The 18163-nt window shown below is 46.2% G+C and overlaps 2 protein-coding genes across 4 annotated transcripts; one reads left to right on the forward strand and one right to left on the reverse strand.

Moving 5' to 3' along the window:
* Positions 1 to 235: 235 nt before the first annotated feature.
* Positions 236 to 12034, reverse strand: LOC109750965 (B3 domain-containing protein Os03g0120900). 3 transcript variants are annotated; one of them, XM_040404201.3, is made up of 6 exons: positions 11635 to 12034; positions 10444 to 10887; positions 9716 to 10040; positions 9208 to 9639; positions 8114 to 9123; positions 236 to 357 (listed from the first exon to the last, which is right to left on the reverse strand). In XM_040404201.3, exons 1-5 carry the CDS (start codon positions 11734 to 11736, stop codon positions 8144 to 8146), a joined length of 2283 nt encoding a protein of 760 aa, XP_040260135.1. In that variant the 5' UTR covers positions 11737 to 12034; the 3' UTR covers positions 236 to 357; positions 8114 to 8143. The 3 variants fall into 3 exon arrangements, with proteins under 3 accessions (XP_040260135.1, XP_020165473.1, XP_045090841.1); XM_020309884.4 differs by lacking the exon at positions 236 to 357 and adding an exon at positions 3931 to 6806; XM_045234906.2 differs by lacking the exon at positions 236 to 357 and having other exon boundaries at positions 7872 to 9123.
* Positions 2497 to 7933, forward strand: LOC109750964 (putative ABC transporter B family member 8). Its single transcript, XM_020309883.4, has 9 exons — positions 2497 to 2853; positions 3040 to 3094; positions 3187 to 3365; positions 4150 to 4607; positions 4695 to 5235; positions 5322 to 5501; positions 5607 to 6884; positions 7006 to 7412; positions 7505 to 7933. Exons 1-9 carry the CDS (start codon positions 2605 to 2607, stop codon positions 7854 to 7856), a joined length of 3699 nt encoding a protein of 1232 aa, XP_020165472.1. The 5' UTR covers positions 2497 to 2604; the 3' UTR covers positions 7857 to 7933.
* Positions 12035 to 18163: the final 6129 nt, after the last annotated feature.

Consider the following 18163-nt stretch of genomic DNA (forward strand, 5'->3'; position numbering starts at 1 on the left):
CTAGATAATCATACAACATATTATATGGTGACCTAATTTTATAGTATGGTGCAGAGTGGCAGGCCTCATTTTGTAGTATGGCACATGGCCTTGCTTTTTCTCCAAGCAAAAACACCGCTAGTTCAGTGAGGCCACGGTGATGCTCTCATCCTGGCATTAGTGCCCCCTTCTCTGCCCTTCTCTTCGTAAATCTTTCATCATGTTGCTCTAGATATTCCTTTTTAAATACATCAACACATAGCATCCGGTGACTGGTTTGGACCCACGATCGATGACATTTTTGCAAGGTTGTGTTATGCACGCATGGCTGGCTTGATCTCACACTCTGTTCTCGACTGAGATAGTCTGGAGACATACCTGTAGGGAGAAGAAGTGTGTGAGAACAACATAAAGTGTGTGAAAGTGGACAGGAGAGGGTTTAGAAAGTCCACTAAAACAAGAAAGCCACAGGAGCTGGGAGCATATCAAGGCCAAGTCTTTTCCAAAAGGTTGTATATAGCCTCAGTTCAATTGTAACAATATATGAAAGCCTGCAAAATATAGCTCATGCGGCATTTGGTTCATTATGAAATGATAATATATACATTCAATGAAACTTTTTAACCACCCTCATCGAATGCATATATTACTATTTTGTTGTTAAGACAAGTTTTAAACCAATAATAGTCTTCCGGTCTACATCGACGATTTTCGGCCGCTGTTTCTACAAGCTCCTGCGTTTCAACAAGGTTGCTCCGGTGAGATGAAGGCTCGGAAGGGGCAACGAGCTTTGCTAACGGTGTGTCGTCGATGAATGCAGAAGGAAGACGATGCTGGTTTTTGCAAGGACTTCACTATAATTTCTTTTCTTTGTAAGGAAGTTCTTGTAAGGGCTGATCTTATTTAATATATGGTCTTTGGCCTTTACGTTAAAAGAAGATCATGTGACATGAAACTAGTACCACTAGATTAATTCGCTTTGAAAGTGTTTACGTTTTGTTGATACACTAAAAGATATTGTACTACTTATTTGCAACAGTAATTGCACATCACATGAATAAACCATACGCTACGGGAGTAGATCTCTTTTTTCTTTTGAACCGGAATGCTCTCTATTCCATTAACCAGCACAACCAGCCAAATCGCTGGTAATCATAGCGTGAACAAAGTCTAGCGCCCCATCCGGCCACAAGGCTGAGGATGCATGGCCCATACGCACACTAGGAGCAGCTAAAGTATCAGCTACTTTATTTCAGCCTCTAGGGCAGAAAACTATCTCAAAATGAGAAAAAAATAACCTAGCAAAGATTTTAATCTCTCTGAGGCCTTGTTCGGTTTGGCAGGGTTTGAAGAGGTTTGAAAGGGATTAAATCCCTTGCAAGTCAAAATCCTTCTCAAACCTCCCTAATCCCCTTCAATCTCTGTGGCAAGAGGATTAACCGAACATGGCCTAAAGATGGCACCAATTGCAGATTGGTCATAGTCCCTTCCTTTCATTGCATGCATTAGGACGGTGGAATCCGTCTCCACGATCACATAGGACATACCCAGCTGATTATTTTATTTTATTTGTGCGGCTTGTTTTAGGCAGGCTACAGATTTCAGTGTGTGGGGATGTTAAGGTATATTGCCCAGCGACAACCGCTTGACCTCACCATTGACATACAGGCACGCATGCGTTTCCAGATTGTAATAGGCGACAGATAATTTTGTGATGGACAACCTCCTAACCGGTAGTATTCAAGTATGGCACGGTAATAACACCACCGCATATGTTGGTATAGTAGTAGGATTGAAACGACGTCACTTTTGTCCTGATAACTTTATACCCAACTTTATACCCCCTCCCCCACAAAGCAATTTCACTTGACTAAGATAGCAATTATAGCAACCTGCATGCTTTATCAGAGATCGAACCCTACACTGCACTAGAGGCCCAATTGGCAAAAAGGTTACAATAGTAAACATAAGGTAAGCCTATATATAAGCATTGGTAGTATTCAACATCACATGAAAGAAAAGCAAAAACACTGTGATTATATAATATTAAACGCATAACCACCCTCGTCGACCAGGCAGCGGCACATACAGTTTCAGTCTCGCAGGCCAACTTTCTCCATGTACTATGCTTTGAGTTTGAACCCCAACTGGTTCTTTCGTCGGGGTGCGATGCCTTGCGTCCTTTTTTCTTTTCATTTTTTGAAATTTGTTCAAACTTCTTACGTTTATACATATGTAAACGGCGGTAGCAAAAAAGTAAATGAAAAATTGATATGGTGTTACAAAGTGCACCAGGAAAACAGCAATGTATACTCCATTAATTACTGTATTGCTGCTTTTGCTTTCTGGGCCTTGGAAACATCATATCATTTTAACTTAATTTATTTTTCGCAACCGAGGGAGGGAGGAGAGGACGCTCTAACCGACCAACTTTTCCAAGGCAAAGTTAAGAACTATCGGAGAGCACACACGCGCGCGTGTAGTCCTGTGCTATATAAAGCCCCACTGCCAGGTCCATTGCATTGCAGCAAGCGCAACAAAGAGTAGCGAAGCGATCGGTGCTGGCCAGTGCTACTGCTACCGCTAACGCTACCCATCCGGGCAGAGAGGCTGCAAGAAGTAAAGATGAGCCCCGGCCCGGCGGCCACGGGCGGAGGCGGCGGCGAGCGGCGGAGCATCCGGGGCCTGTTCAAGTTCGCGGACCGGGTGGACGTGGTGCTCATGGCCCTGGGCACGCTGGGCGCCATCGGCGACGGCTGCTCCACCAACCTCCTCCTCATCTTCGCCAGCGACGTGATGAACTCGCTGGGGCGCGGCCACGCCCAGCAGCAGGGCAGCGCCACCAGCGTGCACTTCATGCATGACATCGAGAAGGTTAGTTCCATGTCTTTGGAACACATGAATGAATTTCAGGGGAAATTCACTGTTATTCACACTTAAGAAACAAAAACAAAACGGAACAGGCCTAAATGCATAGCACATGGTTTTGTACACATTTCACCATTTCCCAGTGCCAGTTGCGCTTACACTAAGTTGTTGCCTCCATTTTGCGTCCTGCAGTCGTGCCTCAACTTCGTCTACTTGGCGTTCGCCATCCTGGTGGTGGCGTCCATGGGTAAGCTTCGAGTTTTGCTACATAGATCACCAGATTGTTTCAACAATAGTACTAACTCGTACCCCTATGGACGCACGCACTTACAATCGCAGAGGGGTACTGCTGGAGCCGGACGAGCGAGAGGCAGGTGCTCCGGATCAGGCACCTGTACCTGGAGGCCATCCTGCGGCAGGAGGTGGCCTTCTTCGACTCGCAGGAGGCCACCACCTCGGAGATCATCAACAGCATCTCCAAGGACGCCTCACTCATCCAGGAGGTGCTCAGTGAGAAGGTACTACACCTACGTACACACCAGTCAAACCTCCTTGGTTGGTTAATTTGCTTTTCAATGACCTTGATCATGCGTACGCGCTAGCCAGTCTTCCCAAGTCACGCACGCCTCGTTTTTATATTGTTGGATCCATCCATCCATATGTAGATTCGCCTTGGAACTTGGAACCTTCTTCCTTCTTGATTCATGTACTCCTAGCAGTGGTTTGTTTAAGATGAACCAAGGACAGGAGAAAAGTTGCTACTAGCTTTGTCATGGTGGCATACCTACCTACCTTGCCACTCTAGGTCGTCACTGAGTCAGTGCTGAATCTAATTGTTTGACTAGTTAATGCTACCCAACCGCAGAATCAGGAGAGATAGAGAGATTAGTATATCTTGTTTTAAAGAAAATCCAGATGAAACACTGATGCTACAAGCATATCCCTGGTTCTGTGATTAGTAGTAAGTACTGTATCTACCTTAAGCTCTCTTGATTCACACCTTAAAGGTAGACCAACAGAGGGAATATGGGATGGGAGCACATGGGAGTTCCGTATGCGACAAAGCATGGAATGTTAAGAGACTTCCTATAATAATGTCTGCATTAAATTAAGTCCAAAAAAAAACATGTCTTAGCTGGAGCTATTAAGACAGAAACTTCCTGTTGTGGTTAGTTAATTTTGGAAACACATACGTGCTAAAAATAATTTTGGAAAAGGGACAATAAGAACTAGTAGATCTGGAATGTGAAAAGAAATAACAGCAGAAGTGACTGTTTTTCTTGATTCTTTTACCTTGAACAGGTTCCTCTGTTTCTGATGCACTCCACGGTCTTCGTCTCCGGGCTCGCCTTCTCCACCTATTTCTCCTGGAGGCTGGCTCTGGTTTCCTACCCTCTGGTCCTGCTCCTCATAATCCCTGGTCTCATCTACGGGAAGTACCTTCTGTACCTCTCCCGCGAGTCGCGCCGCGAGTACGCCAAGGCAAACTCCCTCGTGGAGCAAGCACTTGGCTCCATCAAGACCGTCTACTCCTTCACTGCAGAGAAAGGGATCATCCAGAGGTACACGGCAATCCTCGACAAGACCATCAACCTGGGGATCAAGCAGGGCATTGCCAAAGGCCTCGCTGTCGGATTCACCGGTCTTTCTTTCGCCATTTGGGCCTTCCTCGCCTGGTATGGCAGCCGGTTGGTGATGTACCATCATGAAAGCGGAGGGAGGATATACGCCGCAGGAATCTCCTTTGTTCTGGGTGGCCTGTATGTTATTCATGTCCCTCCTCCCTTACTGACTTTTGATTATGTAATAGAAGCTTAACTATACAAAAAACTGAAATGTTGTTGCAGATCCCTTGGAATGGCACTCCCGGAGCTGAAACATTTCATTGAGGCCTCGGTTGCTGCCACGAGAATTCTCGAACGGATCAACCGTGTGCCCCAGATCAACGATGATGACCCAAAGGGCCTTGTTCTGGATCAAGTCCATGGAGAGATTGAGTTCGAATCCATCCGCTTTGTGTACCCGTCCAGGCCTAATATGACAGTCCTCAAAGACTTCAACCTCCAGATTCCTGCTGGCCAAACAATTGCTTTGGTCGGCTCAAGTGGCAGCGGCAAGTCTACCGCAATAGCACTGGTGCAGCGCTTTTACGATGCCAGTGAAGGAACTGTCAAGATCGACGGTGTCGACATCAAGAAACTTAATCTCAAGTCGATTAGGAGCAAGATGGGACTTGTCAGCCAAGATCATGCACTGTTCGGCACATCCATAAAAGAGAACATCTTATTCGGCAAACCAGATGCAACCATGGATGAACTCTATGCAGCAGCCATGACAGCGAATGCTCACAACTTCATAATGGGGCTTCCTGAGGGATATGAGACTAAGGTATGTTCATCATAAGGAAACAGAACATTCAGGCGCCTTAATAACCTGTCTCCCTTGCCTTATTGGTGATTTCACTGTACTTGCAGATTGGTGAGCGCGGAGCATTGCTATCAGGTGGCCAGAAACAGCGCATTGCCATTGCAAGGGCGGTCCTCAAGAACCCTGCTATACTTTTGCTTGATGAAGCCACAAGCGCACTTGACTCAGAGTCGGAGAAGCTAGTGCAGCATGCACTTGATCAAGCATCCATGGGAAGAACAACACTGGTATATTGACTGCCTCGGCTCTTCCTACTTTAGAATGCTAAGCTTAGGATTTCCTGAATCCTTTGGCACTGTAGCACTCATTATTTATACCTTAATACTGACCAGGTCGTAGCTCACAAGCTTTCCACTGTGAAGAATGCCGATCAAATCGCGGTAGTCGATGGGGGCAGCATAGCTGAAATTGGGACACATGATGAGCTGATCAACAAGGGTGGCCCATACTCACGACTTGTGAAATTGCAGAAGATGGTGAGCTACATAGATCAAGAAACTGACCAATTTAGAGCCTCCTCAGCAGCAAGGACCAGTGCCAGCCGTCTCAGCATGTCCAGAGCAAGTCCCATGCCACTCACGCCAGGTGTTTCAAAGGAAACCGAGTCATATGTTTCCCCACCTGCACCGTCTTTCTCCAGGCTTCTTGCAATGAATGCACCAGAGTGGAAGCAAGCACTCATAGGCAGCATCTCTGCATTGGTGTATGGTTCCTTGCAGCCCATCTATGCTCTAACCATCGGAGGAATGATTGCTGCATTCTTTGTTCAGGACCACAATGAGATGAATGCAATCATCAGCCGCTATGCATTGATCTTTTGCTCACTATCCCTGGTATCCATTGCTGTTAATCTATTGCAACACTACAATTTTGCCTACATGGGGGAGCATCTTGTTAGGCGTATCCGAGTCCAAGTGCTGGAGAAGATCTTAACCTTTGAGGCAGCATGGTTTGATGAGGACACAAATTCAAGTGGCTCGTTGTGCTCTCGGCTAAGTGACGAGTCTTCTCTTGTCAAAACCCTTGTCGCAGACAGGATCTCTCTGCTTCTTCAAACAGCCTGTGGAATTGTAATTGCGGTGACAATGGGACTCATAGTAGCATGGAAACTTGCCCTTGTCATGATTGCTGTACAGCCCTGCACGATGATATGCTACTATGCCAAGAAGATAGTTCTTTCAAATGTGTCAAGGGACTTGGCAAAGGCTCAGTATGAAAGTACTCAGATTGCCATAGAAGCTGTTTACAACCACAGGATGGTGACCTCATTTGGATGTTCATCAAAGATTCTTCAGCTCTTCGAGCATACACAAGAGGAACCATTGAGGAAAGCAAGGAAGAAGTCATGGGTAGCAGGGATAACCACAGGGCTGTCACCGTGCCTCACATTCTTATCATGGGCATTGGACTTCTGGTATGGTGGGAAATTGGCACAGTCCGGGGAGATCTCAGCAGGTGATGTCTTCAAAACCTTCTTCGTCTTGGTGAGCACAGGAAAGCTGATTGCTGATGCTGGCAGCATGACATCTGACCTGGCAAAGGGATCAAATGCCGTTGCTTCAGTTTTCGAGGTGCTAGATAGGAAATCTATCTCTCCGCAAAATTCACAGGTAACACATTCATACTCTCATGAGCATTGTATGGAATAAAAATCAGCAGCCTCGCAGAAAATAATGATTTTTAGGATGCTAGATTGCTGTAAGATAAAATACTAACATGGCTACACTGCAGGTGGAAAAGGACAATCCGAAGAGCAAAATACAAGGACGGATAGAGTTCAAGAAGGTGGATTTTGCATATCCAACAAGACCACAATGCCTGATCCTGCAAGATTTTAGCTTGGACGTCAAAGCAGGAACAAGTATTGGCCTGGTGGGGAGAAGTGGATGTGGTAAATCCACAATCATAGGTTTGATCCAGAGGTTCTATGATGTTGATAGAGGTTCTGTAAGGATAGATGGTATGGATGTGAGGGAGATGAATGTTCTTTGGTATCGAGGATTCACCGCTCTAGTTAGTCAGGAGCCTGCAATGTTTTCTGGCAGTGTCAGGGACAACATTGCCTTTGGTAAACCAGAAGCTGATGAAGAAGAGATTGTCGAAGCTGCTAAAGCCGCAAATGCACATGAATTCATCTCGTAAGTCTTAGCTATATTACCCGCTTGCATATATATTAAGCTATGTACTCGCAGTATCCAACATATGAAACTTACAGCTTACGCCTTTTCAGATCTCTGAAGGACGGATATGACACTGATTGTGGGGAGCACGGAATACAACTATCAGGAGGACAGAAGCAAAGAATTGCAATTGCGAGGGCAATAATCCGAAATCCAGCTATACTACTTCTTGATGAAGCAACAAGTGCTCTCGATGCACAGTCCGAGCAAGTGGTGCAGGAAGCACTTGATCGGATCATGACAGGGAGGACCACAATCGTAGTGGCACATCGACTAAACACAATCAAGAATGCAGACTCAATAGCCTTCTTAGGAGAGGGCAAGGTGATTGAGCGTGGTACTTACCCACAGCTCATGAACAAGAAGGGGGCATTCTTTAACCTGGCAACCCTTCAGAAATAAATTGATTGTATAATGTAACTGCGGCAATAAGTGATATCATAGCCTAATATAGTATAATATCAGCACTCATTGACAAATTTTGGAGCAATTCTCGATCATCAGCTTAATTTAGGAAGTGTTACTAAAACAAAAGAAAACAAGGAGGAGTGTGTGCACTAATGTTGTTCTCCTCTCCTGATAACATGCTGCGGATTTTAAGTTGTAACACGATGCTAAAGGATTACAACAGAGTGGAACATAGCCAGAAGAAGGAATACCTACAACTGAACATGGCCATCTCTCCACTATTACTTGAAAATGATATTTAGGAGTCTTCCTTTGGATATCTCGATCTCCTTCCTCAAGTTATCCATCTCTACCTTGACCAATGCATCGACATCAATTAATCCAAGTTCATCAGAGGCTAGCCGCTCTTTTACTTCGGCAAGAACCTGCTTATAGCTCTTTAGAACCGTCTTAACCCTTACTCTTTCCATTAAAGACTTCTGTACTAAGCTCTCATGCTCAGCAACTTGATGCACCAATTTCTGTATTTCATTCTCCATCATCATGGACTGCTGCAAGCCTTTGATCTCATCCTGAAGGGCATGCAATTTTTTCTTCTGTTCTTGCGATGTCGAGACAGCGATGTTACCATCACATGTTACTTTCTTGTAATCAAATTCCAAGGAAGTGCATACGCTTTCCAGCTCTTTGAGCTGCCACTTCAGCTGATCTTGTAGCTTTGTGGAAAACTCTTCCTTCCGGCTCTCCATATTGAAATTGTGAATCTCCTTGATTTTTTTAGCATGCTCCAGTAATGCAATCACTACCCTTTGAGCATCAACATCCTGAAGACATGAATCCCACTTAAGAATTTCTTTCTGCACAACAGCTTCAATTATAGCCGCACAATGTAGGTCTGAAGGAGAACTGCGAATGATTCCCTGAACGTGTGTGATGGTCTTCATAAAGTTGTCACATTGAATATGAAGTAACACATTTTCGAGGGAATTGGTGTGTACTGAGGGCTTCCATGTCAAACATAACTCGTTTATTATCATAGATGACAACTTGGACTTGGTCGGCGGTGACGGGTCTATCCAATCCCTCCCCATGAACGACTCAGAAGTCTCTGCAGCATTTCTATCGACTTGCTCTTCAAAGATTTCTCCATTATTTCCTTGATCTATTTTCTCCTCATTTTCTTGATTATGCTGAGGTTTCTCACTTAGGCCCACCTTACCTCGTGTTCGTTTGAGTCTCTTGAAGTCTTGAGATAAGGAACCTACAAAGGCACAAATCGGTTTAACTGCAGTATAAGGTGTTCGAAGGCAGTTGTGAGTTCTGATTAAGAAGAGACCAAGAATACCTATAGCATGCTGGCGATCTCCTTCGAAAACATGCTCTGGTTTCTCGTAGAGTAAACACGCATGCCCTGCTCTGTGCTCCACCTGATCAATTGTGCTGGATGGTGATGATTCTAACACTTCAGGTTTTTCTTTCAATCCACTATCTATGCTGCCGCCGGAATTCTTCAAGTGTGCCAGTCGTGGTGATCTTCGTGGTGTTTCAGAAATTTGCTGTGATCGCGACTTGACTATTCTCCTCTTCTGTTTGTACGACAAATCACATAACTCATGGTCGTCAACTAGCTTACTCTTCACTGCTGGCAGGTAATTTTGTAGTGCCTGAGTCGACAAGTTAGGCTCCTCAAGACTGCTCTCCCTGCTATCACGTATTTGAGGAGGACAATCATCCCCTGTGGGGAAGAAGTGTCGTAGTTCCCTCTTTATAAAATCAACTGATCAATAAAAAAAGATGTGTTTCAACATGCTAGATGCAAAAATGATAGAAAATGAGGCAATAGAAGTACTTACATTGCAGAACAAGTTTCTGCTTTAGAAACTGGTTCGGAATTTGTGGTTTGCCTCTACATGTGTTCAAAACCTCTGCAGCCGCATCTGAGTCCCACTTATACAAACAGAGTGTAGCACAGAATAAGTCAACTGTAACTCTGTCAACATGCAATCTGCTCATTACTTCAGCTATTACTTTAGCTTTATCATCATCCATTGGCACCTTCAACAATAAGTATATCTTTAACTCATCCTTCAAACCATCTACTTCATGAAGATGTATGTCAGCGAAGCTCTGTGGAGAGATATGTCCATTCCCCTTAGTACTCCTTTGGAAGGGAAATATCTAAAAATTAATATAAAATTATCAGTTTAAGGAGACAAAAATTACTGCTAAGGTGATAATCAACAATTTTAAGCCTCTGCTCCTCTGTGCACCCAATGTGAGACATGTGAAAACAAAATGACTTTAGGACCTTCTAACTTGACATGAAAAAATAGATCTTCTGATCCCTAAGCTTCCCGAGTCGAAGATAATTTCAAGAAAAAATTGTTTTACAGATGATAATGTGTTCTATATATGATTCCAAAATAAACTTGTGAACAAATTTGCACATAAAACTTATCTAAACTATTTGGAAAACAAAGTGACTCCATACAAACAAGAGAGTAGGCAAAATGTAGAGAGAAAAATGTGGCTTGTACGAAAATTACTTAATTATGTGCTCAAGATTAGAACAAAAGATTACTTTTGTATCAGATTGATCTGGTATCATAACCAGTGAGTGACTCTGCCTGAGATTATTGATGGTCTTCGTTAGTTCATCACCACTATGTCCTCGCTTACGAGTGGGTAACATATCACATGGGAGTTTCCTTTCTAGACTTTCAGTAGCTTGAGCAGCACTTCCTGAAGACCGGACTGCTTTCTCACAAGCATTCCGACCAAAAACCGAAACCATGAAATCCATTTTCTTGTCATGTCTGAAGAGTAGGAACTCATATTCCCGCAAAGAATTGTCCACCACAAACTTGGGCCATCCGGTGGTCAGAAATACACAGCGATCAACCTTCTCTAGCTCAACAACCCAAGTCTTCCCTTCTGAACGCTTAAGCATGGCTTGAACAGGTGAAATGTTGGAACCCCTGAGGCCCACCTCTGGAATGTAACTGAGGAAGTCTCGAGGTATCTCCTACGTGTGGAAGCAAACAAGGTTAGGGCATACCTTAAGCCATGAAATAGAGAGTCAAGATGCAAATGCAGCATGCACTCTTGTTTAATCATTGAAAACCAAAAGTGTATGCTCACAATGTGAAGCTTTACTTTCACATTTGCAGAACACGCATGCAGAGGGAAATAAATGTAGTATTCAGCAGCTGACTTTTTTCCGATAAATGGTGGATTTTATTGGGTCAAAATGGAGCATCAAGAGAGGATACAAACACAATGAGCCGACTCTTTCTTGGCCCAGCCTATCAGACATTGACACATTGCTCTGTTTTCTAGGAAAGATGATGTTTATGCATAAACAAGCACGCCATTTGAAGCTTCGATCCACCTGCACTGCATCGCATCGAGTTAAAAATGTTACAAATCGCACGCATGCGCATGCAAACATATTTCTTTTTAGGAAGGCGCACATGCAACCATGGGATTCCTTTCTTTATCTGAAAAATAGCAGCCATGGACTTCATATGGAGCATCCAATCCACAAATGAAGATAGTATACCACTTATCGGATAGCGCGTTTGCCGATAGCGCAAACGCAATGCGAGGATCTTGGAGTAGGAACAGCTATTGCGGGAAGGGGGGAAAGTGGAGCAGGGGATTCCTTTTTTGCCCTTTCTGATGAAGGGGGCCAAAAGGCGCGCGCATGCAACCACCGCGACAACTGAAACTGAAAGAAAGGAGGGAAGGGGGAGGAAGGAATAATACGCACGAGGCGACGGGCGAAGTCGCCGACGAGGACCTTGAAGAAGCGGGGCCTCCCCTCGTCTTCTTCCATGGCGGATCCCGCAGATCGATCTCCGTTCATGTTCATCCCTCCTCTCGCTCCGTCCGTCGCTCGAGGGGGGAGAGGAGCGAGTGCTGGGGTGGTTGGCTGGTGTGATGGATGGAGAGTGACCTCGGGCGGCAGAATCACCGCCGCTTCTCCGGCCCTGTCGAAGCGGAAAGCGATCCTTCTTTATTGCCTGCCACCTGGCGTCTGGTTCGGGGCGTGATGGAGGGAGCACGCCTACACGGCTTGTCAGGCCTGGAAACGGCTGCATACACACATCCGTAGGGCACGGTCTAGGCAGGCTATACAGCCAGGTAGGAGTAGGGGTCGACTAACGAGCAGCTCGGTTCGTTAAGCTCGTGCTCGTTAAACTCGTGGCTCGGCTCGTTTGAAGCTCGTTAAGCTCGTGAGCGCTCGTTAACAGATTATAATGTATTACGATATACAGTATGAATGTGTAGGTGTGGCTTTCAAGATGAAATATAATGACTACAAACAGAAATGCAGTAGTTTGTTGCCTCATATGTCGATTAGATTGAATAGATGGCTAAGGTTCTACAGAAGTTTGTCACGTAAGATAAGAATATGTGTTGTGTTGTTACTAACGAGCTTAACGAGCTACTCGTGAAACTCATTAGCTCGCTCGTTAAGCTCGTTAAGCTTAACGAGCTGAAATCAATGATTGGCTCTGTTCATTAAGAAGCGAGCTACGAGTTTAACGAGCCGAACTATCGAGCGCTCATTAAGCTCACGAGTTACGAGCTTTTGGTCCAGCCCTAGGTAGGAGTGATCAGTAAAACCATGGTGTGCTCACCCATCGTGGGCAAAATTTCCCCTTTTATGATACAAATTCAGGATTTGACCCCGGTTGGAAAAAAATCGAGATTTGACCTTTTTTCTTACCGCCAGGGGTTTTGGCGGTAGGGTTAGACAGACTACCGCCAGGGGCCCTGGCGGTAGGATACTAATCCACGTCAGTACGTGGAGACGACCGCCGTCCCCCTCCGTCGCACCCTACCGCCAGGGCACCTGGCGGTAGCCTGTCTAACCCTACCGCCAGAGCCCCTGGCGGTAGGGTCCGGGCAGTTATTTCGACCGAGACCCTGCGCCCCTGCCCATCTCCCCACCCCTCCCCCTCCCCCCCCCCCCCCCCCCCCGCGTCGGAAGTTCCTCATTTTCTTCCCCAACTCGCCCCTCTCTCCCTCTCTCATCTTCTCCACTCTCCCCCTCGGATCTTCACCGTTTCTTCATCATTTTTGCGGATCGAGATGGCCCCGAAGAGAGAAACATAAGCTCCTCCAATCCCTCCAATTAGTTTTTGCAAACTTGCTTCCGATTCGACGGATTATTTGCTTGAAATCCCTCATATTTTTAACTTAGATTGGGTTTTTTTTCACCTAAGATTGTTTTAGCTTGATTGTAGTTCTAGTTCTTAGTTCTTTAGTAACTAGTGGTATTGAATATGAACTCTAATCAATAGTTCATATGTTAGTGTGAAGATGAACCTTAGTTCATAAATTTTTTTGTTAAAAAAATTATGATGTAATGCATGTGGGAGGACTTGGTTGTAGTTTTATGATGCATGTTGATATGATGATATGAAGATGTTGTTTGGAAAAAATTGTTTAAAAATATGATGATATGATGCATGTTGGACGATTTTTTTTTTGATATGATGCATGTTGATATGATTTGATCCATCATGTGTAGTAGAGGAATATGCTTAAGATTTTATTTTGATATGATGCATGTTGATATGATTTTGATATGATTTGATTTCACTTTTTGTTTATGTATGCTTATGCATATGATGCTTTTGTTTATGAAATTTTATTAAGGCGGGCACCTCTTGCGGACAACATCGGCCCACGGTACTCCATGCTTGACTACGCATTCGACAAGGGTCATCGTGCCCGTTTCATAGATAACGGAGAGGTAAGTAATATGAATGAAATATTGATCAAAGTTTTCGGATTGATGAAAATAATTTCCTAACTTTTGGCGTTCACTTTTTGACAGATGCTCCAGCCACTGCGCATGAGGGGTCACGGGGTTCATGGGCATATGGACTACGACGAGCGCTACGCGCCGTTCTTCAAGAGAGCCCGTCTGTTGGGTTTTGTGTTGCAGTTCAAGCGTCAGCCGCCGACGCTTGTCCATGCAGCTCTGACAGCTTTGATTGACCGGTGGCGACCGGAGACCCATTCTTTCCATCTGCCATGCGGGGAGATGACGGTGACCCTCGAGGATTGGTCGATGGTTACTGCCATGCCGATCGAGGGTCATGCACTCACCGGGCGAGTGGAGAGGACCAACTGACAGCAGAGGGTTACCACCCTCATCGGCGACTGCCCCGGTGCTAAGGGTAACCGTACATCCGGTGTGTCGTTGCCCTGGCTCTCGGAGCACCGGAAGACATGCCCCGAAGACGCCGATGAGACGACTGTGGAGTGGTACGCGAGGGCCTACCTGTGGTATTTTCTCACGGAGGTCGTGTTTCCAGACAGCTCCGGGAACTCTGCCAACTGGTCGTATCTGTTCTTCCTAGCGGACTGGGATGCAGGGTACAGTTGGGGGACCGCATCTCTCGCCTACCTATATCGTTCGGTAAGAGAGTATCTAATTGCCTACCTACGAAAGTATGCCCATGACATTTTGTTATATCTTATCCTCATTTGATGTTTTGCAGCTTGACGACGCAACGCAGAGGACAGGAGACAAGTCCAATATGGGTGGCTTTGTCTGGGCCTTCTCCATTTGGATGTGGGAGCGGCTGCCGGTGGGGCGTCCGGAGAAGATGCCAAGACGCCCATGGGGTGCCTATAGCGAAGACGGCGACGAGACTCGACACCCCATCGTAGCTTATGAGTGGGACGTTGTCAAACTCTACACAAGCCTAAACAAGACTTCGTACAAGACCTACACCAACAAGTTGGACGCTTTGACGCATAAGCAGGTATATGAACTCGCTCAACACCTTTCTCTTTGATTCCACTTTTGACCGAGAGTGGGAACTTACCAACGTATATGTAATAGGTAAACTAGTGGCCGTATCATGACCGAGAGTGGGACTTTGATCTGAACGTGATGTGCGATGAGGACCGTGGTCTCTGGCGGTGCATCGTGCCCATGATCTGTGTGTACGCCGTCGAGTGGCACTTGCCACACTGCGTGGCCACGCAGTTTGCGGTGTATCAGCATACCCCACCGGGCCCGCCCACCGATACCGGCGGCCACGCGCTCCACCTGTGAGCGCTTTGTTCTCTGTGCCCATGATTTCATTGTGTGGCGACTTTATTATGATGTTTCTTGTGGCCTATGCCTTGCAGGATGAGCCGGCAGAAGAATCAGTCGATCACAGACTGGGGAGAGGAGCATAAAACTCATGTGACGGAGTGGAACCGACGGAGGTACCGGAAAGACGTGGAGAGGAAAGTGACTGACTGGGATGCTTACCTGGACCGACACATGAGGTGGTACGATGATGGCCAGAAGCACCGTCTTCATCTCAGTCCTAGGTGAACGGAGGAAGACATCGCGGAGATGGAGAGGGATGACCCCGAGGAAGAGGCCTACCAGACCGGCATCAGAGACATGCACGGTGGATTTAGGGAGTTTGCACCCCTCATCAACAAAGTGGTAAGTTTGAACCGATGGTTGTATTTAAATTATTTTATTCGTCATCGTGACTGACTTATGCCGTTGCAGTCTGGTGAGCTGAACAGATGCATCTTTGAAGCCTCAGATGCACTAGGTGATGTCCCCGGGAGCGTACACTCTGAGAACAAAATGAGGGAGACGATGAAGGTACAATTTCAGCCTCCTCGGAACAGATGCATCTTGTTCACTTGCAATCATAAACCTGATACTTATTATGCCCTTGTTTCATTGTGAGTGCAGAAGTTCGTGAAGCGTTGTCGCAAACTAGTAGGGCTGCTTGGGTGTGCTGGAGCTGGGTCGGTTGAAGCTTATCGGCATGTAGCCACACAGGGTCACATCGGCTCATCGAGCCATGTTCCCTCGCCGTCTAGGTTGGTTGAGGACGAGGAGGAGGAGGAAGAGGAGGAGGAGGAGGAGGCCACACATGAAGAAGGGGAGGAGGAGGAGGATGAGAGCAACGGGGAGGAGGAGTACGATGAAGATTATGGACCTCCACCAACTCAATCATCTCAACCACCTCAGCTGCCGAAGAGGAACCCGAAGACGAAGGATTTGCTGAGTCCGGGCCCTTTCTAGAGACCGGTTACTCGACGGCCCAAGAAGAAGACTGAAGAGACTCGTTCAAAGAGTAACGAGGACCATACCTCCAAGAGGGGAAGGAGCAACTAATTCTGCTCTTCGATAGTTGGCTCTTGTAGTTGGAACTCCGTTTGTGGAACGGTGTGTTTGCTACTTGTGTGTTGGAACTCCATTTGTGGAACTCCGTTTGTAGCTTATTTGTGGAATGGTGTGTTTGCTACTTGTGTGTCTATGTGGAACTCCGTTTTCTAATTAGATGAACTCCGTTTGCTATTTGTGAAACTCCGTTTGCTATTTGTGGAACTATATTATCTTCAAGTTTTGTTAATGTGTATGTGATGCCCAAGTTTAATTATTTAAGATCTGTGATATTGCTGTTATATTGATTTTGAAAAGAAGCAAACAATTGAACTTGAAACAACAAAACACAGGACCCTACCGCCACGGACCCTGGCGGTAGGGTCATACAGCCTACCGCCAGCCCCCCTGGCGGTAGAGTGAACCTACCGCCAGGGCCCCTTTCATATTTCGTTACAGAAGGTTTGCGAGGCAAAACCCAGCCACACCCTACTGCCAGGGGCTCTGGCGGCAGGGTTAGACAGCCTACCGCCAGGGGATCTGGCGGTAGGGTACTTATCCACGTCAGCTCGGGCAAACGGCCGCCGTCCCCCTCCGTCGTACCCTACCGCCAGGGCCCCTGGCGGTAGGCTGTCTAACCCTACCGCCAGAGCCCCTGGCGGTAGCAAAAGGGTCAAATCCCGATTTTTTTCCAAACCGGGGTCAGATCCTGAATTTGTATCCCAAAAGAGTCAAAACACGAAATTTTGCCCCCATCGTGGCCGTGCGTTTGGTCTGGCAATGAAGTGAAAGGTAACCGCGGAGAGGGGTATTAAGCTTGCTTAGGGTCAATTAGGTACCGTAGAATAGAATCATTAGGTTTCCATGTTTGGTTGCGCCCCGATGATGCGCATAGCCTCATCGGAGGATGTGTGGAGGTGTGTCTCCGTCGGATCTCATAGGATTCGGTCGGTGCTGTTCTTCAATGGTTCTATTTGAATCCAGTTTTTGTTCGTCTTCGTTTGTATGGTTACAGGTTTGATCTTTTCGATCTGCAACTCTCTTCATCGGCGATGGTTGCTGCTCTGGTGCGTTGATCCTTTGGGGTCTTAGCACGATGACTTCCCAACTGTCTACTACAACAAGGTTTACCCGGCTCCGGCGAGGGAGGGGTGATGATGGGGGCGCGACTTCGGCTCGCTCCAGTGTTTGTAGTCGTCGTTATGTGGTCCATGAACCTGGTTGTAATTTTTACTATCTGTAGTGTTCTTTGTACTGCCATGATTGAGGAATAGATTAAAAATTTCTCTCATAAAAAAAATACATTTGGATAGCTCGCCACTTTGTAAGCAATGGTGAGATTATCACCCATGTGTAAATTGTGTATTATGAGCATTTACAACTCTTTGTGTTTTAAGCAACAGATTATTCCAATTCTCAGCAAACATTTCAATTGTATTTGCGGCATCGGCATTTATAGTTCACAAGCATAACATACATAGTACTCCATTTCTTTTTAGTCCAACTTTAATACTTTATAAAGTTTGATCAACTTTATAAAAAAAATCAACATTCATAATATGAAATTAATATCCATACATTTCCATAACATACATATAACTTTAGTATTGTATATCTTGATATTTTATAATAGTATATAAATTTGGCTAGACCAAACTTTTCCCTCCAGGTATACCTGGCCAAATGTCGGGCCGGGCCAAACAAAGCCCGCTGCAAAAAAACCTGGGCCCAGGCCCGGCCCGGGCGTCGGGCCTAAATATCAGGCCCAGGCCAAGGCCATCAGTGCAAAAGCCCGCCAGGCCTTGGGTCGAGCCCTTCCCTAAATCGCAAATATGCCGGGTCCGAGCCCGGCCCGGCCCGGGCGTAAGGCTTAGATCCATGGGCAAGGTCGGGCCGGGCCGGGTATCCCATTGCCAGGTCTACCTCCAGGCTTCACCGCAAGTAGATTAGGCTAGAGTTTTTTAGTCCTCACAAATGCGACACTCGAGCGGATGGCGGCACTTCTTTTTTGAGTTTGTCTTTTGGGCTTCTATCCTCTCGAGTTCGTCTTGACGAGGTTAGCATTTCTTCAAGGACACGTGCACGAAGACTTCCCAACTAGACCTGGCCATGGGATACCCGGCCCGGCCGGCCCGACCTTGCCCACGGGTCA

The sequence above is a fragment of the Aegilops tauschii genome, chromosome 3 (assembly GCF_002575655.3).
Source record: "Aegilops tauschii subsp. strangulata cultivar AL8/78 chromosome 3, Aet v6.0, whole genome shotgun sequence".
Classification (NCBI taxonomy): Eukaryota; Viridiplantae; Streptophyta; class Magnoliopsida; order Poales; family Poaceae; genus Aegilops; species Aegilops tauschii.